This window comes from Lampetra planeri, chromosome 29, assembly GCF_965212315.1.
Source record: "Lampetra planeri chromosome 29, kcLamPlan1.2.h2, whole genome shotgun sequence".
NCBI lineage: Eukaryota > Metazoa > Chordata > Hyperoartia > Petromyzontiformes > Petromyzontidae > Lampetra > Lampetra planeri.
Genome location: NC_136135.1, coordinates 11,146,579 through 11,174,151, shown reverse-complemented (window position 1 = coordinate 11,174,151; position 27,573 = coordinate 11,146,579). Strand labels below are relative to the sequence as shown.

Here is a 27,573-nt window from a genome sequence, read left to right as displayed (position 1 = left end):
TACAATGTCAGGATGGATTTTTTTTGCGTGGGTTTTCCCTGGGCAAGGTTGGTTTTCCCCAAGCATACGAAATACTCAAAATAGAAAATGTCCATGCGGCCCAAGGTATGGCTCTCTCGCAAAGGTCTTGAGACTCAAAACCAGAGCAAGGAGACAGCATGTCACATCCTAGCTTAGAATGTCACAATTACCTTGATGAAGACAATATATTATAGCACATGCATATGTATGTAGCAGTTGCGGTAACTAAAAATACACGCGATGGTTTTGAGGCATTTCACAGTTGATATTTATAGAAATAACCACAACATTCATATAAACTTGACTCCTGTGGGTGTACGGGTTATTTATAGAATGTTATTGCTCGCTGCGTGCCGCTGCAGATAAGCCACTTCACTGTGTTTGGGGGAGAAGTACCGCATGACCCAGGATTCCAAGAATACATTCGTGTTGCAGGGCATTGTCTTCTGTGAAACCGTGGTGAAAATCCCCTGTTTGACACCAGCGTTTGCAGGTGTCGCTGCACCTAAGTGCTGTAATTTCCCTGAATGTAAAGGTCGCGCTCGCCAGCACACGTAAACACGCACAGTTCGGGCAGCGTTGGCAGTGCCGGTCGTTCATGCAAATAGACAAATTGGCGGTACACGGGCGCAGGATAACAAGACACCGGTCCTCTTTTTGATTTAAAGCTTTCATGACTGCAGGGATTCATATTCTTGGTTCTTTCGGTAAAGTCACGTAGAAGGGAAACAATAAAATAAAAAAAGGAAAAAGAAAAAAATATAAAACAATACAATTCTCACTTTTATTGTTTTACATTTTTATTATTTTATTGTTTCACACAGGTCCTCGTCCTTGAGTGAGCTTCAGACTCTCAATCAGAAGTTGCACTTCGATTCAGCAGCTGCTCTACCATTGGAACGCGTGACAAGAATCACCATCTCTTAATGCCACCGTCCGCAAATAAATTATTCCGGGAATAAATCGAGGAACCGTCTGACCAAAGTCGAGAGTACGAGTCAGAATCTTGCCTTTGGAACACGGAGGCAGGCAATCGGCATCAGGCTGGGTGCTGCTGTACGGCAACAGACTGTGAAGCTCCTTCGTGTTCAGCCGCTCGCTAAAACGTTCGTCTTTCGGTCGCTTCGACATCACGAGAACGGATTTTGACGCGATACCACCACCACCACCACCCCATGATATTTTCTGACCGGGCTTTGCAAATTTCGGGAAAAAACAATAACTACTGCGAAAACTGCGGTTTCTTTTCTTTACCACGTACCGACCGGTGTACCGGCAATACGTTCAAATGTACAGTTGTGGAGAAAGAGGTTTCCAGGTGCAGTCCTGCAGCAACTGCTTGCATTTTGCGAGCAACGCAATACGGCTGACCTTCCTGCAAACATTGTGCGAGAGAGTGTGCGTGAATTGAGTCTATTGTACGGTTTGTCAGAGGTCGTGAGGCCTCGTCATTGTAGGTTCTGATGGCCTAGATACTGGATTCTATATCTGCGGCGTACATCTTGCTTGGTATACACTGTATTCTTACACAAGCAGGCATGCACGTCTATTTGGTAAACAATGTTTTCACGTGAAAAAAAAACTGCTTGTACATTGTTGAGGTCAAGTGTTGTTAGTTAGCGCCAATAAGCTCACGGGATGCTCGATTCGTTGTGTGGCCATTGGCACGTCCTGATTAATCGATGCGAAGCACGACGCTTCACGCCAAACTGACCCAGAGTAAAAGCCCAGGTCAGATTCAGATACCAGTTTCCGCTGAACTCGGGTTACCTGGGTCACAGCACGTTCCCTAACGGCAGTGTCGTGGTCAGCGCCCTGAACTCCGAGCCCAGCGACCACAGTTCTACTTCCGCTCATGGCCAACATCAGCGGCGAATATCTGAACTGGCCCTGGGTCGTGTTGACCACATAGAGCATTAACAGACTGTAGGGGCAAGTGTTGTTAGCGAGCACCTATGAAGGCCGGCACGGCACACGAGGGGTGGGTGGCCAACACAACGCCCGGCCGCCTTTGTCTTCCTAGCGGCGATTTTTACACATCGTACCAGGTACTCATTAATATGCACACACACACACACTCCACACACCGATGCACTCACACACTGAGATGCCCCAAAACAAACTCTCCCCCCCCCCCGGGCACTCTTCTTCTCGGCGTGCCAGCGAGAGAGCGAGTGCCAACATTTCGCTTGTTGTGTGGGAGTGGGGTTTTCTCTTGCCCACCCTCAGCAGCTTACCAGAAACGACAGCGACAAACACCCAGCTTGTGAGTTTCACCGAGCGGCTGAGTTCACAGAAAGCAAATGCGGCCACTCGGGAATTCCCACAGCTCTGAATGTGCACAGGGACACGAGCCCAGAGATGTTATCGGAGGTGATATTTTAGAGACAGTGTCGCTGCCTAAACCGCAACCGCTGCCCACACACGAGGAGATTGCAGTGAACCAACAGGTGGCGGTGTTGGCACGCGTACCTGTGTAGCCGTGCTCGTGGAAAGTTGGCACAGTCAGTGGGAAACACAATTGGTGCATCTGCCAGTCATCTCTTTCAGTCAGTCAACCCTGGTTCTGTTCCGTGACCTCCTCCTGCCAGCGAGCCTTCGACACTTCACGTGGCCTCAAAGTGCACCTGGCCTGGCACAGGCGCCGTGGTGACGTCGCCGCCACCGAGTGGCGAACGGCGGCTGCTGTTGCTGCTGCTGTTGATGTTTCCACATAGAGACATTTAAATTCAACCTGCGCTGCAAAGCTCAATGCCAGCCAAGGGAAATGAGAGTGACCATTCGTGTCGAGAAGCAGGAAGTACGCCCCGTGCCCCAAGCGTCTCTATCGGACGCCGCTCCGCTCTCTAATTATTTGATGGCTCCCTGATTATTCGATGGCAGGACGATGGCCGTAATAGCGACACTAATTGAGGCCACTATCGCATGTTTAGCTCCGTGCCCTTCCCTGCTCTTGTGTTGTGGCCCTGTGGTGTTCTCGTCTCTCTTTTTTATGGAAAAAATGTGGTTCGCAATGTCCAGCGTTTTAAGAATCAGTTTTGAGTGAATGCTGCTAAATAAAATAATAGTAATACTTGTTATTATTTCACGAGACTGCCATCTGGTTATATTGGCTACTACTGCTTGTAAATCAATTACAGTCGTCTAGAAACGTCTGAACTAACTCTGTGACGTCATGGCTCCTCAACAAAAGCCCCGTCACTTGTCCCATGGTCGCCCGCCCTCTGTTATGGAATTCTAGACTGTCTGTGCAGAATATTGTGAGTTATTTTAGCCATAGTACCAAAAACGAGAGTCATTTAGTTGATAGCCCACTCATTTCAAATGCTTCTCACGTAATTCACGATTGTTGTCCACTTTAAGTAATTGGAGCCACGACATTCATTGGCCCCCCAGGTGGTAGAGGCAGGTGATAGGTCTGGTCTGGGCTCATGGACTTTGACGCTTTGGTAGACTTATATATTCGTCTTCTTGTCCACGTGTTTGGTATTCGATTGGGATTCTCATTGGCTGAAAATTACATCAAGTTTTCATGATTATGAATAAGCACAATTGGATTAAATATGTGGCAAGATTGGTGAGCTCTACGATTAAGCCTGTGACATCAATGATGGGCAGACTATTCACGTGGATAGAAAACAGAAGTTAGGCTCATTGAGCGAATTTCAGAAACACCACTTTTAAAACACTTTAACAATAGTAATAGGTTTTTACCCTTTTAAACTGGTACAAAACCGATACCTTTATCATAGTGTAAATGCTTACCCCGAGCTCTCAATACTCTGATATTACACTGTGTTTGAGTTGTACGCCTTCTGGTGTCATCTGGTCCAACACCAATGGGGACTAGGCTCTAAAGAAAGCCGTCTCGGGTGTGGACCAATGAACTTCAAGGACAGTGCATATTATTATCATTATCAGAGTTGCTTCTTTTTGTTTGCTTTTTTGACTACATGTGTTGTGGTTATTGCAAACATGATGCCTTGAATAAAGGTGTCAGTTTTGTACCAGTTTAAAAGGGTAAAAACCTACTACTATATTTTGCCACTGGTAAAAGAGATCTCATAGTGTGAACACTTAAACAACTTTGCAATGCTGCTGTTACGCGATTCCAACAGGTGCACGCAAAAATGCATCTGTACAACCTCAAAACTTACGCCCACACCCACAACTAATTTCCAGGATATTTGTTCACTCGCCTTCGAGCAGACTGTCAGAGCAGTTGTGCTCTATTAGTGTCCCAGCTCTTGGTTCATCGTGAGGTTTTTTTTGCGTGCAATGGGTTGTGAATGTTTTTTTGTCTTATTACGAAACAACGCAAGCCCAGTACAAAGCACCGATCACAGCACGAGGGGTCGGGGGGGGGACAGAAACTCCGCAGGCAACAGTCCGAGCGAGAAGCGTCATGAGGAGGGAGATTTGGGCTCTCCGCTCCACCCACGTTGGTGGCTACGAGAAGGAACATGGCAGTTTACATGGGGAGGGAAGGGTGAGGGGGGAAAGACAACGCACCTCAAGTGGTGAAGGGGGTAAGGAAGCGGTGGGGAGGGGAGGGGAGTCCTGAATATGTTTGAAATGTGTCCTGGTAGCACCCATGAATAGAAAAGCACGGAGTTTGGGTTTTCATATGGATTTTTTTTTTATTATCTTTTAATTCAATGTATTACTTCTACCCTTTTGTATGAAGATACACTGATATTGCTGCTATATTTACACAATGTATTGCGTGCAGGTTTCACACTTGGCCCGTGCCTTTGTTTGATAGTAAAAGCAGGTGCTGATTGCGCAAAAACGACAATGTGTGTTTTGGGAAATTTTGTGACTGCGCTGAAGGAAACATGCAGTCACCTGGACTTAGCTGAAACGTTTCATTGCGTCCCTGGCGCCTTAAAGTACAATAATATATTGATTTAGGATCCAATGATATCTTGCTTTGGGATTATATTAAAATGGCACTTGTATTCAAACGCTAACAATGATCCATGAGTAAATTCATAGACTAGATTTATTGCGTTTACACACTACGCCTGTTTGATTATTTTTTTATCCGAGATAATGTCTGGTGAATATGTCAGGGTTATACAGAGTAATCATTTTTCATTTATGGGAAACTGGTGGTTCAGAGGTTTACGTGAAAAATGTTGTCTTGTTGAAAAGAAAAGCTTATTATTTATACCTTATTTTTTTCGAAACGTAAGGTTTCTTGGTATGATTTTATAATCTTGTAAATTCAGACGTCGGTCACTCTTACGTTGAAGTTAGTCATCTTTGCAATGATGCTGCTTACGTGCTTGGAATTAAAAGTGAGGGAGAGAAGAAAAAAAAGCAGCCGCATGAATCAGGGAACAAACGCTCACCAGAGACATCGTGCTGACAGCAGTACACATCCCGAGATAGGGTGGATGATGCCGACAGGACGAGACCTGTGACCGAATGGCAGGCAAAGGAGAGAACCCGTCCAAGAGCGATGAGGTGATGAGATCGGCTCATCTGCGGGAGCGAGCTAGATGGCATCACGAGGGATGATGGTGATGGCGTGGGAAGGCTTTCGTCCAGCAGTAGATAGACAATATTTGATGCATACATATTTAAAACGTACATCTTTATTTCTTAGCTTCATCAAATGTCCTGCCTATTATAGCTGAGCTGGGCTTTTTTAAGCTATAAAATAACAGCTCTGATTATTAAACAAATTAGTTTGACTGTCATGCGATGGACATCACGGTTGTTGGCAAGGCAGGTGGGGAAGCGTTGCCCCCTACCGTGCGGTCTAGGGGGTCACTGTAAGAGATCTCAGCGGTAGCTCTGCCATATCTACTTCCGTGGGCGAGAGAGTTGCGTGGAGGATGCTTCGTCTCGGTGACACGATGCACGATGAGGGTGACATTGAGCAAAATAGATAAATACTGCAAAAAAGCATCAGCGGTTTGTGGGGTGTGCATCTCGCATGTGCAATCAAACAATGCGACCTCCTTCCCGCTAAACCAGTCATACGCTCCGGTGTCTAGAGAGCCGAGGAGAGAGCAGCGAACGCGAGAGGGGAAGTCTTTCATTCGCGTTGCCATTGTGTGTGATTCACTCGACACGGTCGCCGCTATGAGGACCAGGGTGGTTATGTTGGACATAGGGTATCAGGAGAGTGTTGCAAGATTTAATAAGTGCATGGAGTTTGGTGGAAGACATGTAACATTTAGTTTTTATTATAATTTATCCCTATTTTTTGTGAGTTTTTTTTATATATAAATGGATCACCCTGTACACAGAGTGTACGTGCATATACACTAGCAGACAACACTGCTTAGACTGCTGACCACACAACCATGCGCTATGAATGTCCTCCACATTATAAGCTAATGTTAAAACTCGCAAGCATCATGAACTCTGCTTGTAACAAAATGAGAAATGTTTACAATGATAGAATTGTAATGCAAGCCAATGTTAATTCTTTTATCATTCGTAATCAATTTTTGGCGAGGGACACATCATCTTCTTCTTTCGTACGGCCGATGTAGATGCAGAGCAACCACTACAATGTGTCACATCCAAGTGGTCAAGCCCAGACAGCCGCGTCAGGAGTAGCAGAGAAGACCGCTGCATCCAGCCACGCAATGATATGGCCACATTTGTGACGTCCTTGATTTTACCCTGACTTCCTAGAATCTTGTCCTGAAGATGATTGACACATTTTCAAGTGAAACGTCGCAAATCGAATTGATAAATTTGGTTGTGAGGATTGTTATTCAACTTACCGATGAGAATCAACAATTATATTTGGCGCCTTTATGGCTTGTATACGTGACAATTTTAATTTGTTGGACTATGTTGGGTGGTGAAGGGTCTTCAGGCACAAATTTGACCAGACCATTATGTATTCTAACCCAGAAATCAATAATGAGCCGTAATATTGGCTGCAAAAACCTACGCATTGAATTCTGTTATTGTTCCCGCCCTCAGGTCTCGCAGTCCAAGTTGCCTCATGGGCATCGCCGCAGAGTCTCTGAAAATGCCCAGCAGATTTTCTCACATCCGGCCCAAGAGGAGCGTCTCAGGACTCCATCCCTACAAGCCTCTTCGACGCTACCCGGCTGCAGTCAGAAGCTCTTCACCCACACGTTTCACCTCGCATCGCAGGCCTCTCCAGGCTTTGCAGAAAAAGAGCACGGGGGCCGGGCGTCGTGGTTAGCGAGCAGAGGCCCATCACAACCCTCGGGGCTACAGAGCGGGCAAGACGCTGCGTCGCTGCGTTCCAAGCCACAAAGGCTCCCCATCTCCAAGCGGAACAGCGTCTCGAGCCTCTTGGAACAACCGGCACGGGGAGTTCTGTCACAAAGTGAACGGGCGTCGGGCGTTCGTGCGGGCCCGGTGACACGGGCGGCGTCACCGTCAGAGTCGCCGCCTGACCGCTGCTCCTCCCGGCAAGGCCTCCGCGTGTGTGGCCCCAGACGAGGCGGCGGGGTCCCTTCCAGAGTGTCACCTGAGGGCGGGGAGCACAGCCTCCCTCCAGCTCCGCAGTCCTGGAAACTCGTCATCATGAAGAAGTTTGGCTGGTGGAGCAAAAAGTCGATGTCCTTTGTAAGTGTTGCTTTAAATAAAAATAACGTCAAAATTATTTCCGGCTCAAATGAGCATTGAGGCATTGGCGCCCATCTCCCGTTTACCGCCCTGAACCGGTGGTGGAAATTTTCCATGTTCCTGTGGCGGGGGCGAGTTTATCCATCGGACAACCACTTTTGACTTCCCCAGAAAGTAGTGCCTGTTTTATCGACCCCAGAGGAATTATGGGCTGACTGAACCCCCAACCAGGAATTGAACTGGCAACCTTTTGATTATGAGCCACGAACGCTCAGCCACAATCCCTCAATAGTAACGGAGCAGCAATTCACTCCCTGTGACTGCTCTACCCCACAACTCTTTTTAATTTGTAATTTTATTCTCAAAAGTGAAAGATTTGCAATAGGTTATATATGGAAAACCCCTCATTCTTAAATGCTTATCCACCCTGGCCTCATATTACTAACGAGGAATCACCTCAACTCTTTAGCTCTTTCGAGTCAATAAAATAAGTACCACTTTATTGGGAAGTTCAACAGCGGTTGTCCTCTTTTAAAACTCACCCCCAGCCATAGGAATGTGGAATTTCCAACACTGTCTCAGGGATTGAAAACGGACAATGAGCACTGCCCCATGCTCACTCAACTCGACGGGGGAAACCACTATGAATTTTGGGTCTTAGAAAGAGAAAAAAAAGCCTATGCACCAGCGGTCACATCGAGTAATGCAGCACCGCGGCTCTTTTGAGGGGTTCAGGGGGTTCGGAGCGATATTGGAGCCTGGCCAGCGGAGCTGGGCGTGCGGCCTCCACGTGGAGCCATTGTGGTCGGAAGTGGCCGCGTACGGTGCGTGGCCTTCCCTGGAGAGTAAGGCTCGGGCAATTGAAGCCAAAGGACACAGTGACTCCCTGCTAAGATGACATTGGGATGATTTTCATCTCCGTTTGTGGCACCGAGCTAGTGATGGAAATTCCACATTCTTATGGTCAGGGCCCAGTCTCTTCATATGACAACCGGTATTGGCTTCCCACTTCAGTGCTACCCATCACAGTGAATGAAATGGCTAAACATGTGGGTATTTGCTAAACGATTGCATTAAAAATGTAGTGGCAATCATTTGATTCTACACTTAATATGGTTAATTTTCATCTATCATCATTCAAATATCAGTTTGAGTGTTATGCAAAGAACATTACTCTCATTTGCATTTTCCCATGCACTCTACTAAAGTACCTTAAATGTGATATTTGCCTATACAGCGCATCAATTTGCATGTACAGTAATTTGTATAAACCAGAAAATATTGCTTTTTAGATGATTAAGTGCACATATTGGGACCGTGAGAAATATTTTTTTTCCTGGGCCCATGACTCTTGCAGACGAATTCGTGTTACACTCGTTGATCTCAGCGTGTTCTGCACAGAGGGTGCTTTGTGTGACGGGAGCGACTGCGTGTGGGCCTGTGGGGGGAGCGGTGTCGCAGCTGGCCTCTGCGTGACGAACCCAGCGATCCGAGTTCGAATCCCGCTCACGGCCGACTCCAGTGACGATTCTCTGAAACGGCCCTGGGCCTCCCCGAGGTCGACTCAACCTCAAATGTATACCTGGTGCGTTATGTCAAATTCGCCACTGGGGAGACGAAGGGGGTTCGGGCGTGGCGCTGGCCACCCACCCCCTCGTGTAGGTGCTCGCTTAACAGCACTTGCTCCAACAGTCTGTTAAGGCTATGCGGGGGATCTTTGTCTTTTGTGCTGTGTCTAGGACGATATGGAGGAGGTGTGCTCCGTGTGCAAGTCTGTCATGCACCCGGGCTCTGTGCAGCAAATCTGGTGCAGCCATCGCTTCCACAGGAAGGTGAGGGAGAGCAGCAGCTGGGCAGCATGAGGCTCGGCTCAATGTCACGTGTGAAGTAAATAACAATTGACGACGTGGCTGGTTTGTGTGAGAGCCGTCACAAAAACCTGTGGGTTTACTCTCCAACACACCGGTGTGCTGAACTAGTCCCGAATTGGCATGTTTTGTTTACGTGACAAACCTTAGGGGCCGTCCATAAATGACTTCACGCGATTTTGGACGGTTTCTGACCCCCTCCCCCTTCGTCACACGGCGTCACAAAGTCAGACCCCCCCTCAAATATGACGTCACAAAGCTCTGCCCCCCCCTAAAAAAAGAAAACATGCTTCAAATCGCTTTAAACTATTGTCATTGTAGTGCGTATTTAACGTGGCGCTGCACTCTGATGTTGAAGGAGAAAACATTTATATAAAAAAAGTATATTTAATTAAGTAGAACGTGTTGTTATTATTTATTTAAAGTTGCACATTTTCATGTGACGTCACATTTCTCACCCCCCCCCCCCCTCATCATCTCCCCTCGTCACACATCGTCACAAATGTATGACCCCCACACCCCCCCCCAGGTGCGTGACGTCATTTATGGACGGCCCCTTACTCATTGGCTGTGTCGAGTGGTAGCGGGTTTGTGATCGAGCTGTGTGCTCTGTCTGCTAGAATCATGGATGTTTAGCATCCTTTGTACTGTTTGGCTTGAGTGATTTTTAAAGTGAAAGTTGTAGGACACACAAACGCTGGACCAGTCCAGTTTGCTCAAACACAATCTGCCGAATAATATTGACCTCTATAGAATGCAAATAAACCGATGGATCAAAACGTGTACTTTTTATTTATATGTGGAGAGGGTACAGATGTGTGCCGACACAGGCCTTTACCCACCGTGAGGCCGTGTCTGTGTCCCTTGCGTGGGTCCCTGCGCCTCTGCTGCAGTGCATCCACGGGTGGCTGAAGCGACGGTGGAGCTGCCCAACCTGCCAGGCGAGGGCCCCTCCCCACGGAGGCCAGGGGGCAGCCTGAGCGGCCTCCTCCTCATCCTCCTCCAGGGTGCAGCCTGAGCGGCCTCCTCCTCATCCTCCTCCAGTCTCCGTCCACTGCTGGATAAAGCCCTCTTCACTCTTCGTTTCTCATCTCTGATGTCCCACTTGAGTTCATCCCTTCCAACGGTTGCCACTCTGTCTCTCCGTTAAATGTAACCTGCAAGGGACTGCGTTGGCAGTGGCGGTAAAGAGGATGATTCCGATGCACCTCCCCCCACAGTGGTGATTGACGCTGCCTGCGTGGGGTTTCGCGTCTGTGTGTTTCGGCTCCCCGTTGTGCTTTCTGGATGTATCACGTGTTGTTCGGCGCGATGCCTCGACGTTTCGCCCCACAGCCTGGGAGCTTCTTCAGTGAAAGTGTAATATTCAATGCACCGATTGGCACGCGTGAATGTACAAACAACACTGCAGCCCAATTCACCACTGGGTACATTTTCGCTAGTTTTTCACTTAAAAGATAAAGGTGGAACCCTGCGATCGCTCGCTTGCTCGTAGGGAGCTTTAGAGGGTATTGATCTGATGTAATGATGACCAGACATCTTGGATAAGGTGGGCTTACCCACACTTTTATCCACCGCAGGCAACCTGCTGATCGACTGTGGTGAACTCATCTGTGCTGCTGGTGAACCGGAGATGGGGCATTCATGACACGTGCGCCATTCATTCAATTGCCATGCTGGGAGATGGAATAGAACCAGCGACCTCTGGGTTGCAAGTCAAGCATGCTCGTCATTTCACCATGGCAACTCCCTTCGTTTCTCGGTTACAAAGGTGAAATCGTAATATTTGTTTCTGGACATTTCTATATGTAATCGTTTTTTTCCGGTTAAAGAAAAATATATAGTTTAACAATCCTCGCGAGGATGTCCACCTACTCACGAGCTGTGACATGCTTGCGGCTGAATCACTGATTGGGCTGGGTGACCCGACTTTTCCAATGAGTAGGATGCAACTTGAAAGATGGGTGGAATCTACCAGCAAACAAATCTTCGCTCTGTATCTTTTTTTTTATCTCGTGCAAGGTTTCAGCTGTGCCATATGCTATGGGAAATCCCAGCTGCTCTCACATCACCCCGTGGAATTCATGAACATTCACAAAATAAACAAATTACCCACCTGATTTTACAGGAGTTTTTTTTGCAGTCATAATTAATATTAATGTAATTACGTGTATTACAATGAATATGTATACTCCGTAGTTATTTTCATGTTAAATTATATGCGTACAAAAATATGGTCAGGGGATTTTCTAATTATTTTAAACAGTAATTGTTGATAAAATATCTAAAACTATTTTACTAACAATTAATCGTAAATTTTACCTCATTCCACAGTCATTGCGCTTCATATGCTATTCAGCAAAAAATATTGCTTGACATTTTATTTTCAATTACAGTATTGGTTAAGTTCATTCGTAAGTGGTGATAACATTGGAAATGCCAAACATTTGGAGGTGTAATAATTTTCATAAACAGTTTTAGTATACTGTTGGATTCATGTAATTCCATAAATGTATGCCACAATGCTTTGGAACAAATTAATATCTGAGTATATGTTCATGATAAGGTTTCAAATAAAATATGTGGACGTCAGTTAATTGACTAAAGACTCGTATAAATAGTGTCCTGACGGATAAAAGACAAACATCAATATGATTTCAGTTGGTTAATAGTTAATACATTTTTTAATGGATAGTTTTTTTGAACGAGTTTGAAGGATGGATAAGTAGACCAAACACCCTCTAGAGGGGATTTCGAATGCTCCCTCTAGCAGATGCCATTCTGTCAGCAGTGGAATAAGAAAGCAATTATAGGGCTGAACCTTTGGCTTTTCTGGCCTTTTGATTTTCAGGAAATACAGAATGACAGCTGCAAAGTATGGAAGTGAAAAAAAAAATCGGAAATGTTTTTACAACATTTCTGAATCTGTAAAGAACCATGTGATAATTATGGCATGTTTGTGTTATTCGAAACAATGGCTGTAAACATCGATTGCCATGGAGATTAGAGTAGCAATGGATAGTGATGGGAAATACCGTTAATAACGATGCATTTGGCTATCGGCAGTATTTGCCTAATTGCTCCTAAGACAGTCTTTGCAATACCAGCCTATACTGGGCAACAATAATGAGACTCGTGGTTACACTTGATCTTTTGAAAAAGATAGCACTAGTGAGAATAAGTACTGTACTGTACGTGGCAGGAAAACAAAAAAGGCAACAATCTTTTTGGCTTTGACGACAGACATTTTTGGCGTTTTACAAGAGGTTGCGATTAATGGTGCATATCGACATGCGATGTCGATATGCATTTGAGTTGTTTGTTGTTGTCACCTGAAATACAATTTATATTGGTAAAGCATCTATATGCAACCACGTCTCAAGATGTACAAAACTCGAGGGCATGCGTTGAGAGGGTGGTGAATATATTATCAGTGTGTTCGTGGAGAGGAAGATGGAGAGATAGATGTTGGTCATTTGTAAAAATAAGAAATGCTTAATTAGTTAAAATATATATTCTAAATCATATGTTTAACAAGCATTAATAACCAATCATTAATTTGGTAGTTTTAAGTTGGCAGGATCGTGATTTGTTGGAAATAATTAACCTGGAATAGAAACGAAAATATGTATGGAGGGTTCAATCTTCAACTGTTTATGTATGTTATCTGCGTATCGATGTATTCCTGTATTTATATTTAAATGTTTTACATTGGTAACGTATGTAGAAATTTTTTTTTTTACAAAAAATAATATATCACGACGTTTCGATCGCAACACAAACGGTCATCCTCAGGCAGAAAAAATAATCCAGCAACCGGTTCAGCAGTTCCACTGCTGGATACATTTTTTTCCGCCTGAGGACGACCGCTTGTGTTGCGACCGAAACGTCGTGATATATATATATAATTTCTACCTACGTGACTTTACTGAAAGAACCAAAGAGTATGGATTCCTGCAGTCACGAAATAATTGTATGAAATTTTACAAAATATTTTAAACAATAACTGAAAAGTGGTGGATGAAAATTAAGTATTTTTATTTTCGCTAAATACGATGAAACAATACATTTTAAGATGTGCTTCTGTATATATATAGATGGTAATGTTAAGAAATCTGACCATTCATGTGAGACAAACAGATAAAATAACAAAACAATAAATTGTCACCAGACAGGAAAACGAAACTATGCCTGAAACTGACCGAAATTAGCGAGTAAGCGAAACCCTAAAGTGGCTTGGGACATCTATAATAGTGCTGTATTATTCAAATGGATCTTTTCGTGGCTTTTTGAGTCTTTGGGGGTTTTCCACTGAATCCCGAGTCGTACATGTGCGTTTAAAACAGTGCGACTTTTTAAGCAAACGCTTATCCTAAAAATTCTTAACATTTTAACACTTTCAGGACTCAATTGTATTTAAACATGCTCACATCAAAAACCACGTATCCTATGGTGATGGACGTCATTACTTTAAGTTGGTTGAGTCCACCACCTCACACGCTACTCTTAATTGGTGCTGTATCAGCAGCATTAACACGTCATCCCATTTTTTGTATGTATGTTTATGAACCTACTCAATCTAAATTCAAAACCACGGTACTGTACATAATTTTTTTTAATGCCAAAGCTCGAAATGGTGACACCTTCCTTTTCCTTTAAGTGAAATGTAATGTTTTTTTTCTTTCTTCATCGAAGCAGCAAATAAAAAAAAATCTGTATCTTCATTTGGTTGAGGCAGCTTGTGACAAGCCACGGATCTCGACTGGCCGTGAAGGCACGTGTTTCTTGTTTTCAATAATTGCTATTTATACGATCACAATTCTAGCAACACACACGTGCGTTGTGATTGCAAGTGCAGTGTGAAGTCACGTGTTTTTATTCTTTAACCAACGTGTTGTTTTCCCCTTAACTTGTCTGTGCTTCATATTGAGATTTGTTTATTGCATATTAACGGTCATTGGTGTGGTGATTAGATACGGTATCTCAGCAGGCACACAGAGATATTGTGTGTTGACAAAATGCATGTTGGTAGGCCTTGCAGTTACTGAAACTTTTGAGATGCTGGTTAAAATAATGCATCTCCCAAAGAAGAATGAAAAAAAAAGGAAATTCGTTATTGAAATTATGTATTTTAAATGTCGCCCGGCTTAATTTTCTTCATGTACAAGTTCAGCTGGCCGTACACAAGCTTGTAGTGAATGTTTTGTAGAAATAAAGCTATTTTCAATTATCACTTGTCTGAGTATTTCAAGAATCAATCCTAAATATTAACCACGACGCTCCTCAATCTTACACAAACCCGAGATGGAGGTGGCTCCTGCCTGTTTCAGAGCAATGTGCAGCACCACTGAGCCCCTGGGATGAAATCTGGGCAATTAGCCATGGTTAACCCGGGTCCTCAGCTGGAGCGAGTTGGTGATCTCGGACCATTTCACCAGAGACTACAAACACGCATCACTTAAATTCGGGTCTCACTTGCTGTAATTTGGCCTAATTCTAATCTGGCATGTCAAGTTCATACTTTGTTTTGTGGGGTGATTAACACACGGTGTGGAGAGATATTGTTAGCAGGACGATCAGAAGTCACATTCAAGTGGCTCCATGAGTATCGTAGTACTGGTAGTAACCTCCTGATTACACCAGCCCATAGGGGATTATTCTGTCCGTCCGTCGTGCATCCGAAAATGGGAGGGGAGGGGCTGGGTGGGGAGGGTGGGGAGGGGCTGGGTGGGGAGGGTGGGGAGAGGCTGGGTGGGGAGGGTGGGGCTGGGTGGGGGGGTGGGGAGGGTGGGGCTGGGTGGGGAGGGGCTGGTCACCCCGTGGTGCCCTTATAAAACTCAACGTTTAACCTACTCACGCCGGTTTGTGCCCGCCCTCACAGTCGGGCATATTTGCGGAATACACCACGCCGCTGTTGACCCTGGCCATTGACCGAGCAACCCAACGTTCCTACCAGCTCCCTCCGCAGGAATATGTTTTTATGGTGTAATCTTTCATGGCCCTTCCCTGACACTTGTCAGGAAGCTATGGATTGTGGTTGAGTCTCCCAGACGGACACTTATTCACCTCAAGAATTCGTTTTGCTAACACTCGAATCATTTGCTGGGTAATTCATGTACTGTGCAATTGGTGATGACATAAAGAAGAAACGCTTTTGAAAGGTTGGTTTAAACGACGATGAAAGTCCAATCATTGTAATGCATAGAAATAAATGTTTGGTAACGAGAATTCCACGAATTACGCGGCAAGATGCTGCCACCTGGTGCAAGAATGTGGCCACTGCACAAATTAACGCGTTAATTCAGAATGTTGCAGGCTCGTTGAGATGCAGTTATTCTATAATCTTTCGCAAGGAGGGGACTTTCTAGACTTTTAAATTTGATATAATTTCTCAACAATGACACTTTGGGTCCCCATTGTCAGGGAGGTGAACATCGGATATCCACACATTTACAGCCCTTGGGCAGGATGGAGGCCTGCCACAACGTGTTGTTGATCATGGTGCTTATTTCACCATACTTCATCACACTGGTCAGTGCTAGTTTGTTCATTAGCTGCATTTTCATTAAAAAAATGTATATGATGGGATTTTTTTTATGCAAGACTCGACGTAACAAACACATTTTCTGAGGTAACATTGCGCATTTCGTAAGGCACTGTCACAATAAACTGCAAAAACCTCGCCAGTGACAACCTTTGTTGCACTGTGTGTGGTTCGTTAGCTCTGACCATACCGTACATATTTCAGTTCTTTTGCGTCAATATATTAAATGCCTCTGTTGATATGTAAACTCTGACTTTAACATAGCCACTTCCGTGACCAGTTACATGCTAATTCCTCACATTAACATCATGCTAATCTCCCAGTTACATGCTAATTTCTGACTTTAACATCCTGCTAATTCTCTCACATTAACACAGCTTATTCAATGCCAAATTCTTCTGTTGATATGTAAACTCCTTTGTCAAGGCGCTCTTCTCCTCCCACCCAGATTAAAATACGCTGCCAAGCTTAGCAGTGTTCATACTCTTAGGTTTTTTCGGTAAAGTCACGTAGGGAAAAATAAATAATAATATAAATAATAATAGAAATAAAATTATGTTAAAAAAATACTTACTTTATTATTTCATTAATATTTTTTATTTATTTGTATTTACTTTTACCTACGTGACTTTACCGAAAAAAACCTAAGAGTATGAATCCTTGCAGTCACGAAAGCTTCAAATCTAGAACTTAGCGGTGTTCATTGGAGCGCTGTCTTTCAGACAGCTCTGTCCGTCTTCACCTGAGGACGGCTGCTTGTGTTGTGGCCGAAACGTCGTGAGAATTATATTTTATTATTTATAATATTTTTATTATTTCCATTCTACGTGACTTTACCGAAAGAACCAATAAAAAAAAAGTAAACCGTAGTGGCGTAGTACATACTTTACCATATGTCATGTGAAGTGGTGAGAAAATAAAAAAAGCGTTTTTCAATCGTTAATGGTTTACATCGCGGCCGCCGTAGCGGGTGTGGCCATTGCGAATAATGGCGGGAAAGCGCGCGAATGCAACACCAACAGCTTCATCAGAATAGCGACGTTAACAATTAGTAACATAATTAGACATTAACACGAGAGTTATATAACAGGCGCAAGTCGGTAACGCGGCCGGCTGTGGTCGTCTGCAGTAACCGGCATGGCTCCCCGCAGGAAGCGCGCTTCGCCTGCAGGTTCGATGGTGTAGGTTTCATTCACTCGCGGGGGGGGGGGGGGGGGGGGGGGGGGGGGGGGGGTCCAGATGTCTTGTGACCCCCCACCCATTTAGTTATCTAAAACTATCTAATTTGCCTAAAAATGTCAAAAACTATATTTTAGTAAGGCTTATTTAAAACATGCAAATGAAAACATGTTCGGGAGTCGATTAATTGGGGGGGTGTCACAAGACATCTGGACCACCCAGTGCACGGCATTCGTGTGTGCCTCGCTATCTTTCTATAATGTTTATGAGCATATTCTTGGGTCTTCCGGTAAAGTCACGTAGATAGGTTGAAAGAAAATAAAAAAATTTTGTTATGTTATTTTTGACACTTAATGCTCCGTGACGAATGTTATTTTTTGTTATTTTATTTGAACCTATCCACGTGACTTTACCGAATTGACCCTAGAATATGAATCCCTGCAGTCACGAAAGCTTTAAGTCAAGATTTGTATGCGAACATGCCGCCCTGGGTGGTGTAATGGTGTATAGCACTCTGGGTTTGCAAGCCAAATGCCCTCGGGGTCGATTCGATCTCCCGGCACGGCAGGTTAAACGACGGTGCGAGTCGTGACCCAGCACCCCATCCATCACCACCCGCCACCGCTGTTAAAGTGTGGGTGATTCCACCTCTTCCAAGACGTCCGAACAGCGTGGAAGAGTAGGCCAAATACCCTCTTGAGCTCCCTCGAGAGGCCCTTGCGCCAATAGTGTTTAGTTGTCCTATTAGCATGGTTGGCTGCGTACAGAACGAAAGAAGTATATAATCTTTATTTAGGTTGGATGAATCCGATGAGCTATGAAACTCTTGTTCACTGATGTCCAGTATTGGTGGGTCGTACATATACAGGGCATTGCAGGGCTGCGCCTCTACCCTTTACTGTGCACAGCACGGTGGACGTGAGCTTCCGTCAATAATGGCATCGTGGATTAACTTTCTTTATCCGCGGGGTAGGAAGAAGCTCTTGGAGCAAGGCAGGCTGCAGAGGAGTTGCGTTAGTGCAGCACTTGTGCATCTGGCCACTGTGCAGCAGAGGCTGAACCGAAGAGGAAGTCTGCCCGTGTGTCTGAGGAGGAGCGGAGGAGAAGCCCTGAGGATGGAGGGCAGCAGACTGACCGCTCGCACAAGGCTGATGCGGCTGATGCTGCTGCCACCAAGAAGTCTGCTGCTGCTGCCAAGACGTCATCAGGGTCAACCAAGGGACCCCGGGAGCCGTACACATGCTGGCTGATGAAGTCCGAGCCAGAGAGCCGCTTCGAGAATGGAGTAGACATGAAGGTGAATGTTGCTGTCGGTCATCGGCACTGTCGTCCAGAGCCTCGGTGAAACGGGTCCCTAGAATATATTGTTGCGTAGAGAGGCCAGAAAGTGAGTTTCCTTGCTGCGCGACAAGAACACATTTGCACATTCGTGCCACAAAATAGAGATGAGATTTATACATTTCGCTTCTACCCATAACAACTGCTTATAAATATCAAGTTCATCATCTTCATCACCATTATAATCATCATCATGACCACTATCATACTTCACCAGAATCATCGCTATCACCATAATTACCACCACAGCCACCATTCCAGCTCGCATGACAACCATCATCTCAATGAAGCTAAACATGGGAAGTGTTATCCCTACAGAAGAACACAAGTAAATGCCAAGAGTGGCATATTCTTAGGTTTTTTGTGCTTTTACCATCTACATGGCAGAGGCTCGGTCTCATTTGCAGCATTTTGTTATGTAGGCTAGGCGTAGTCACAAACCGAACCTCTCCATAATAAAGGCTCAGTCATTTGTTATGTAGTCTATTACCATCTACATGGCAGAGGCTCTGTCTCATATGCAGCATTTTGTTATGCAGGCTAGGCGTAGTCACAAACCGCACCTCTCCATAATAAAGGCTCAGTCATTTGTTATGTAGTCTATTCGTAGTCTCAAACCGCACCTTACCATAATAATGAAAAGTGAGCCGTTCCTGGCCCTTCCCCCCCCCCTCAACCATTATATATATACGGAGTGGTATCTCTTGTAATCTCTCATTGACTTGATACAGCTGTCGGGCTGTGACGGTTCCACCTGAAGACGGAAGCTTGCGTTGCCTCCGAAACGTCGTGATTTTTATTTTACTTTTATTAATTTTTATTTTTTACCTACGTGACTTTACCGAAAAAACCTAAGAATATGAATCCTTGCAGTCACGAAAGCTTCAAATCTAGAAAGAGTGGCATAGTTTGTCTCTTTTGCAAGTGAAATGGCAGTGTTCTGTGAGCCAGTAAAAGCAGCAAAAAATACAATTTCTGTGGATGTAATGGCTTTGTCCGGTATAACATTGTGTGAAATGAAACGCAGCAGGAGGGACTGATTGTTTTGAAATGTTCTTTAAGCTGAAGGCCTCATTACTACATTTTCGTGTCCAAAGGAATTAAAACGTACATTGCCGCCACAGCATATGGGCTTGCTGTTTCAAAGAGCAGTGAAAGTTCATTTTGACACTGCCTGCCTGCGTGCCTGTACATGTGTGTGTTTTGAAAATTAGAAATAATACTAAACTTGGAACGTTCTATTTTTTTTTTCTCTGTTCCTTTGTAGTTTGGCATTGAAGATCTGGCAGCCCTGCCAAACCGGATGTCATGTTGGGATGGAGTGCGAAACTACCAGGTACATCATTGACTCCCACCAATGTCTTATGTCGACAAAGAGCATTGCTGTTTTGTGTGCATCCGTGTGAGTAGATGTTAGTCAAATTATATTTGTGTATATATTAAGATATGCAAAACTCTATTTATGTAAGAGGACATCATAATTTTCATCTATTGTTAAAGTGAATGATATGTATTAATTATTCCAATTGACTAATTGTTTGGTAAAATTAACTGATGCAATATCAGGACAAATATCTGATATAAACAGAGGCAAGACAATACATGGTAAGAAGGTAATCCATTGGCCTGTATTGCTCAGTTTGTATTCAGTTTGACCAAATCAAAGGACATGGGCTAAAAGACAATGCCTTTTACTTCTCCTGCACTCTGAGTCTTCTTTCAAGGTGGCCTTTTCATCCTGACACGTTAAAACAAACAGCGAAGGGATCCATCACTGGGCTCAATTTGTGGAGCTTCAAAAAAGCACCTGCCACCAGACCAGCTAACTCTTTCAATTCTCCTCCCATTACACTGTAATCCCTCCCAGAATTGAGAATGGACTTGGGCTGCTGGAGCATCTGGGTTGCTGCAGGTGCTGCTATTGAGCAGCCATCACAGAGGGGATTCACGTTCAATAAAAATCAAGTCACACCCTTGCGTTGACCAGCTCTGGGATCTATTATCTTCTAGCAGATAAAGCCAAGGCGAAAATGTTACGAAATGCCCTGGCGCTATAATTGCAACGTTGGAGTGCATTATTTGTTGTGGGCAGTTCCAATAAGTGAAGTTACAACCGGGGAACTCACACTTTGCATTGTGAATGTATGTGCAACTTTGGTGCATTTGTGTTTTCCCTCATTAAATGTAAATACAAGAGTCTTATTTATATTCTGGATAACCGCACTGAGTCTCATGACTGCAAACAGTAGGGTTTTGCATTGGAAGGCAGGGCCAATTCCATGACGTGGATTTTGCATGAGGGATTAAACCAGTTGCTAGAGAAAATACACATATAAAAGGGAGTAATGTTTCTAATTCAAAACACATTGGCCAGTAACATATTTGCTGCACTGCTATATATTGGCTACATCTAAACCCAGCAGGTCGGTGTCCCACAGTGACATTTCCACAATTTCACTGTGGGAATTTTAGGTGCACGCATTTGAAAGAAATTAAATGGGCTTAGATAGGGCACAAGGGGAAGGTACCCAGGAGAGGGAATGTACACAAGGCCATGATCTAAGGTGAGATGGATGCTGGTGATTGTGAAATAATTTCCTACGGGTTGGGCATGAGTGCAGGACCTGAGAATCGATGGAGCAGCATCTGAATTATGGGAATTTTACAGGGCTGAGTTTTGCAGTGGTCCTTCCACAATTCGTGTTGTGTTTCTTTTAGGCACGTAATTTTATGCGGGCAATGAAGACTGGGCAAATGGCTTTTTTTTACCATAGCAACTGCAAAGTACCAGGCGTTGCTGGATTGGTCAAGGTATGTTCATTTTAATTTTACACAACAGTACCTAAAGATGTTTTTCTCTGATACCTTCTCCTCACCGTTTTCCCATTCAGCTTGCCCACTAGGAGGTTATTCCTCTGCTAGTCCAATAATATTACTTCCTTGTAATGTCTACCGTTTCGAAATCTCATTTCTTTAGAACAGTTTTTTGTGTTTAGTTTGTTCTTCCCCCGCACCTCCGATTAGCATAGTTGGCTACGCACGGTGCGAAAGAAGTTCAACATACATACCTTTTTTCTTCACCCCACTTTTTATCCAGGCGAAAGGCAGACTTATTGTGGTTTTCAGCCGACAACTTCCCACTGCTCGGCAAAGCACTCCCCTAGTTTTGTTCCATTCCTTCCGAGAAAACCAATAATAATATACACATTTTTGTAAGGCTCCTTCCACTAATGTCTAAGACTGACAGACAATATACAGATGACTTAAACATCCCATCGCGCTCCTATTTCTTTATGAACACATGGAAGATTTACCGCAGTCACATAAAATAGAGACGAAACAATCCTCCAGATCTTTAGTCTGAATTTGATCTCGTTCAGTACATGAAGGTGATCAAACTCCATGGGCAGAACGCCTGGAGGTGTCCACTGCAATTATTGTCACATGTTTCCACTTACCTCCTGTGCCAGCTTGCTGAGGCGATGCACATCTCTCTGGCACCAATCTCTTATGTCATCCAGCCATCCTCGACAGGGTCTTCCTCTTCTTCCAGTTCCCTCCATTATTCCCATCATTACAGTTTTATTTTTATTTTCCTGTTTTCCATCCTGCATATCTACCCAAACAAGCTGTTTCCTTCTCATTACCGTTTGCATTAAGTCTTCTGTTATGTTCAGCCTTTTTCATACTTCTACATGTGGTCACTCTTTGTATCTAACTAAGATGTGTTGTATTTTTTTGCGACAGATAGTTAAGGAAGCCTACACAGACCATACCCAGTTTGATCCCAAGGATGCACATTACGACCACAGCAGCAAGAAGAGCAGCCCCAAGTGGGACATGGTAAGGGTTAAGTCACCACATTTCCAGACTTGAGCATCACAGTGGTCTGCTGTATACAGTATAATTTAACCGACGATTTGGAATGAACCCTCAATTTATTTGTTGAATTGTTGCACAAAAGGTCATGGTTTAATGTTGCTACACTGCTTTGTTGCAGTGAAGCGTTTCAAAGTTAATTGTGGGAGAAATGCTTGTTTTATTATCTCCACTTTGTTTTGCATGTACGTGCATAAATATAAATTCAGTCATTTGGTGATCATCTGAAAGCAGGATCCTCATTAAAAACGAGTCCAGACACTCAGTAAATAGATTAAATTTTATAAATGTTCACCTCATATGCATAATCCAACCCTTCCTCTTGAGTAAATGGATTGCACGCTTATGCCACCATATCTGCATTAGTGAATACAATTCCATTTATTTCATGTATATTTAACGAGGTGTTATCAGCATAACAGTAGACCAAAGTACCACTCCACGATTGTTAAAGGATGGAGTCGCTGACTGCTGGTGAGACACTGGAAACCAGTCTCGAGTTTTCTTGTGTTGAACCAATGCTGGTGAAACAATGCACTCTCAGAAGGCCGTGTGGCTGATGGGCTGTGTAATCACTTTTAATAAGAATGTTTTAGTATGTTTGTTTGTAATTCGCGCCATTATAACGCAAGGCCTTCACGAAGGCGCTATGTTTCACAGACAGTCTGCACTAGTTTCACAGTAGGTGGTGATTGTTGCTATGTATAATTCCAATTGAGTAATTTACAGGTACTTTTTTAATTTGGCAAACTTGGACTATTTTATGTGGAGGGACAGGTAAAGTGAAGGAGGAAGCATTTTGTAATTTTTTTTTTAAGGTTGGGAGTCACAGGTTGGATATTTTAGGTGCCACAGTGGCGAGATGTTAACTATTTCGCCTGGTATGCGAGGTAGTTAACATCTCTCCACTGTTGCCCCCAGGGTCTGGAATGCTATCACCAATAAACTGCAACTTGGATCACTTCCTGTGAGATCTTCACTCAAAACTGCTCTTGAGGAGTTGTCCACCCATAGCTGCCACTCTATTCAGAATGGCCTGAAATCAAATGTATCATTCCGGATGACCGCTGCAAAGTATGATCTTGAGTTTTGATTATAGTGTGCTGATCTTTAAAGGTGTATTGAAAAATGTTAATTCTGCTACTGATACTCCTGCTGTTATGGTGTGACTCATGCAGCCAGCTATGGCTGCAAAGTGTGGTCGTACATGTTATGTATATCGTTTATTGTTAAATTTGAATCACAGTTCCTATGATCACTGTTACATCGCTTTTATAGCTTTATTTTGGTGATTTTGGAAACGTTTTGGTTTAGCCATGTTTGTTCGTTGTAGTCCAGAGTTAGCCTGATAACTTGAATCTACATTGTCTTATGGTTGTTATTGTTTGACTTGCATCCCACTGGGATTTTTGCACACAGCGTTGAAATGCGGTGTTTTTTCTGGAAGACCGCTGTTTCTTCCTGGATTTTTCTGTTGCGTGTAGTCACTGTTAGATGTTTCGTGTTAATGTTTTTGTTTTGTTGCGGTTGCACCCGAGTCAATATCCGCATGGCTCACAGGGTTATACCAAATAAATGAAACTGAAAACTGAAACTGTTGACTCTATCGACCCTCACGCCTGTATATTTGGAGTTTGCATGTTTTCCTCATGGTCGCGTGGATTTTTCTCCGAGTCATCCGGTTTTAACCCTCCACGTTTAGAAACATGCATTTAGAGTATTTGGCTGCTATACATTTCCACGTGATAAGCCACTTCGTTGCGCTATCATTTGTGGCCAGGTCACTTCTGAATTAGAGCTACATAGCTCAGTCGGCCTTACTGAGAAAATAAAAATAAGTTTAGTTTATAGTTTAGCTTGAGCTGAGAGTTAGGAACGAGGGTGCGCGTGGGCTGCCTGCAGGTGGACGTACAGTTTGAGAGGAGGACCAAGCGCTTCCTGCCGCTGGCCGAGCTGAAGGAGTGGCACCTGAAGCACGCGTCGGAGGGTGGTCCGCTCCGCTCCATCGCCCTGTTCACAAGCGCTCGCCTCTCGGTGCAGCCGCTCACAAAGGGTGAGCCGTCCTCTAACCCCGACCTTAACGCTTAAACCGCCAGATACGCTTTTTCGTACGGCTTTTGAAATGCAATTGACAAAACAAAACTGCATTTTGAGTTTGATAATCCATTGAATGGCATCAGGTGTAGCTTCATGTACAGCATTCTTATCTCTTGTGTAAGTGTATAATGGGCAGTGGTCGGATATGCGATGGACAGATTGCACTTTATCACAGTCACAATAGGACAACCTTCATATTAAACTATTTGTGAAGGATAGCCATCCTTGCCATGTATTCTTCGAACACAATTAAGCAAGGCCCATTGCCTTCTATGCAGTCTGAAGCCAGCTGTATTCTGCGTCGCATCTTGAAATAGTTTTTGTTCGGGACGTCACAGACCATCGACACTTGCACACACCTCCAGAGTGATTCTCATCATTTACGTAGGTGGTGGACTTAATTGTTTCCACCTCTGTAGTTTACATTTATCGAAGAATTTTCTCGTTAATTTTGCACCTAAAAGTACAGTGACATACAGCATTTTTAATCAAACTGTTCGTTCTTTGGAAAGTGGTGGATCAGTGGTGGGTGCTGGATGTTTAAAAGATTCATCGTAGTGCTATTATGAGGAAATTCATGTGGGGGCGCTCTTGCATTGTTCATGACACTGCTGTCATTGTTGCAAAGATAAGATGCTGTCACGCACAGCGCTTGTGTAGCTCTTACATAGTACGCTCTTAAAAAGTGGTACTCATCAATCCTCGATGGATGTCCTGTGTGGTCGCATATTCATTATCATGGAGATCGCATCGGTTATGTAAGTATTTTGATGTAGACTCGGATTTGCACCTGGTTTGGGTAAGGGTTCATGTTGATGTTAATATTTTTATTTATTATTATGGCATGCCACAGACAAATGATCAGAGGGAATGCATTTACGCTTTAAACCGTGGTTGGAAAGCATACACATATTTACGCATAGTCATTGATGTTGAGGCTGAGACCACCAACTCACTCATCTCTACAATTGATTTGGTATTGTTACTGGTAGTAACCTGGTTACACCAGCCCACATGGGATTATTGTGTCCGTCCGCCGTGCATCCAAAAATGGGAGGGGTGGAGCTGGGTGGAGAGGGGCTGGGTGGGGAGGGTGGGGCTGGGTGGGGGGTGGGAGGGGTGGGGCTGGGTGGGGATGGGTTGGTCACCTCGTGGTGCCCTTTTAAAACTCAACGTTTAACCTACTCACGCCGGCTTGTGCCCGCCCTCACAGTCGGCCATATTTGCGGAATACACCACGCCGCCGTTGACCCTGACTTTGACCGAGCAACCCAACGTTCCTACCAGCTACCTCCGCAGGGATGTGTTTATTGATGACGACTTGGGATTCCATCTGAGGACTCTTAGCATTGCCAGCTCCGTGCTCTGACATGGCCATTGTTTTCTTAAGCAACCTGAACTTCTTTGTGTGAGGGATATTTAAGAACAAACTCCTTCCTTATGGATATAATGTTTGAGTGCGTGTGTAGGTTTCATAACCCAGGCTCACAATCTGTTCACAGAATGTGATTATTTATTCATTCACCTATGATGTAGCATGCTTGGAATTAATTACAGCTTCTGTTGGCTGAAGCGATTTCCTTTCCAGTATGTCCAGCAGCCAAGCTTGCCTTGCTAATTAACAGAACGTAGGAATCAACATACAACGTGTAACTACATGGAACATGTCTTTTTTATGCTGACAATGGCTGTAGGCACATCCCATGCACGGTTTTATAAAGATAACCTTGTAGGTCTGGCGTTACAACGATCCAATGTCAATGCTCCACCCTCGACAGACACGACTGTCATCAGCTTGAGAGCGTTAAGAATAATGTTTGCACTGGACAGCGGATGGTGTGGTCAGCACACTTGCCACCAAGGCAGTTTTGACAGGTTTGGCAATTCAAATCATTTCTGTTATCTGGTACATGTGAAGGGTATTTTAAGTGTGTTTTTTATCCTTTAAAATATTGAAAATGATGGTGAGGTCTAGTTTGTTTTAACAATGCTCTCACGCTATATGGGTAAATCTTTGACGTTGTGTGTGCACATATGTTAATATCGAGTACAAGCCCAACTTGTACGAACAACATAATAAAGGAAAAAATGGCATGGGCAGTTAACTTGTATTTGGAGCTATTTAATTATCTTTTGTAGTCAAATCGCTAAAGTTCGACATCTATGAACGTTTGTTTTGCAGAAGAGTTTGATTTTGTGCTGAGCTTGGAGGATGAAGAACCCGTTTGAAAAAAGGACAACGATCGATCATCGCCCTGGAAAACGGAACACATCTAAAAGTGGCAATGCATCTCTTGATTTTCAAAAGTACATTGTTATCGTGTCCACTTTGTAGTCAATGCGATGTCAGTTGTTACTTTTATGTATGTTTCTGAAAATGTAAACAATTTAACAAAACATGCCAATATGTTTACAACATTTTCTACTTTCTTCTTCTCATTTGTATATTTAGCTATACTTGCTCTTAACATGATCAGTTTGTCAGTCGTAACAAAAAAAAGGGAAATTGTCAATGAGAAATACAAAATTAACCAAGGGGGGAAGCATTCAACGTACAGTTCTAGACACCTTCAAAAAAATGAAAGTTGACTCTGGTTCTTTCGGTAAAATCATGTATAAAATAAAATAATAATGGAATACAACGTTTCGTTTGCAACACAAGCAACCATCTTTCATTCTTAACTGATTATGGTTGCTTGTGTTGCAACCGAAACGTCGTATTCTATTTTTATTTTATTTTCTACGTGACTTTACCGAAAGAGCCAAAGAGTAATTCCTGTAGTCACGAAAGCTTCGAATCTAATGAAAGTTGAGTTTAGCCCTTTAACGTCGTGCCAATAAGGCAAACGTGGCAACCAATTAGACGGGGCATATATGACAAAGCGCTCTGTGTTTATTGCTTTAGCCAGAACACAAAGTTGTACATCTTCGAGGTTTTGGGTTTGAATCTGGACAGCCAGCTTTTCAAGTGTTGTAGGTTTGTCGTTTCGACAAGGTCAGCTTACTACATTCAGTTTTAACACTCACCTCAGCCTAGCCTCAGCTCAAACTGGTGACATTTGTAAATGTTGAGGA

At 43.9% G+C, this 27,573-nt stretch overlaps 2 protein-coding genes across 4 annotated transcripts in view; both read left to right on the top strand.

The window, feature by feature from the left end:
• The window catches only part of LOC144728668 (uncharacterized), a 151,025-nt gene extending 136,331 nt beyond the window's left edge, over nt 1–14,694 (top strand). Inside the window, exons 2-4 of one of the 2 annotated variants that reach the window (XM_078608254.1) lie at nt 6,976–7,593; nt 9,333–9,425; nt 10,355–14,694. In XM_078608254.1, coding sequence (XP_078464380.1) covers nt 6,976–7,593; nt 9,333–9,425; nt 10,355–10,441 — 798 coding nt within the window. In that variant the 3' untranslated portion in view covers nt 10,442–14,694. Of the gene's footprint in view, nt 1–6,975; nt 7,594–9,332; nt 9,426–10,354 lie in introns of those variants that run through there. The other variant, XR_013587549.1, reaches the window with a different exon arrangement.
• Nucleotides 14,695–16,977: 2,283 nt separating this feature from the next.
• Nucleotides 16,978–27,073, top strand: LOC144728666 (thymocyte nuclear protein 1-like). Of its 2 annotated transcripts, none has more exons than XM_078608252.1 (7): nt 16,978–17,176; nt 18,237–18,481; nt 19,790–19,858; nt 21,241–21,333; nt 22,270–22,365; nt 24,304–24,454; nt 26,681–27,073. In XM_078608252.1, exons 1-7 carry the CDS (start codon nt 17,143–17,145, stop codon nt 26,725–26,727), a joined length of 735 nt encoding a protein of 244 aa, XP_078464378.1. In that variant the 5' UTR covers nt 16,978–17,142; the 3' UTR covers nt 26,728–27,073. The 2 variants fall into 2 exon arrangements, with proteins under 2 accessions (XP_078464378.1, XP_078464377.1); XM_078608251.1 differs by having other exon boundaries at nt 16,984–17,176; nt 18,234–18,481.
• The last annotated feature ends 500 nt before the right edge of the window (nt 27,074–27,573 follow it).

Bases quoted from the DNA above. Each gene is read 5' to 3' on its own strand.
- LOC144728666 (XM_078608251.1), top strand. From the start codon at position 17,143: ATGGCTCCCCGCAGGAAGCGCGCTTCGCCTGCAG. The intron at 21,334-22,269 runs GTATGTTCATTT...TTTTTGCGACAG, and splicing joins GCGTTGCTGGATTGGTCAAG to ATAGTTAAGGAAGCCTACAC. The intron at 24,455-26,680 runs GTGAGCCGTCCT...TTTGTTTTGCAG, and splicing joins GGTGCAGCCGCTCACAAAGG to AAGAGTTTGATTTTGTGCTG.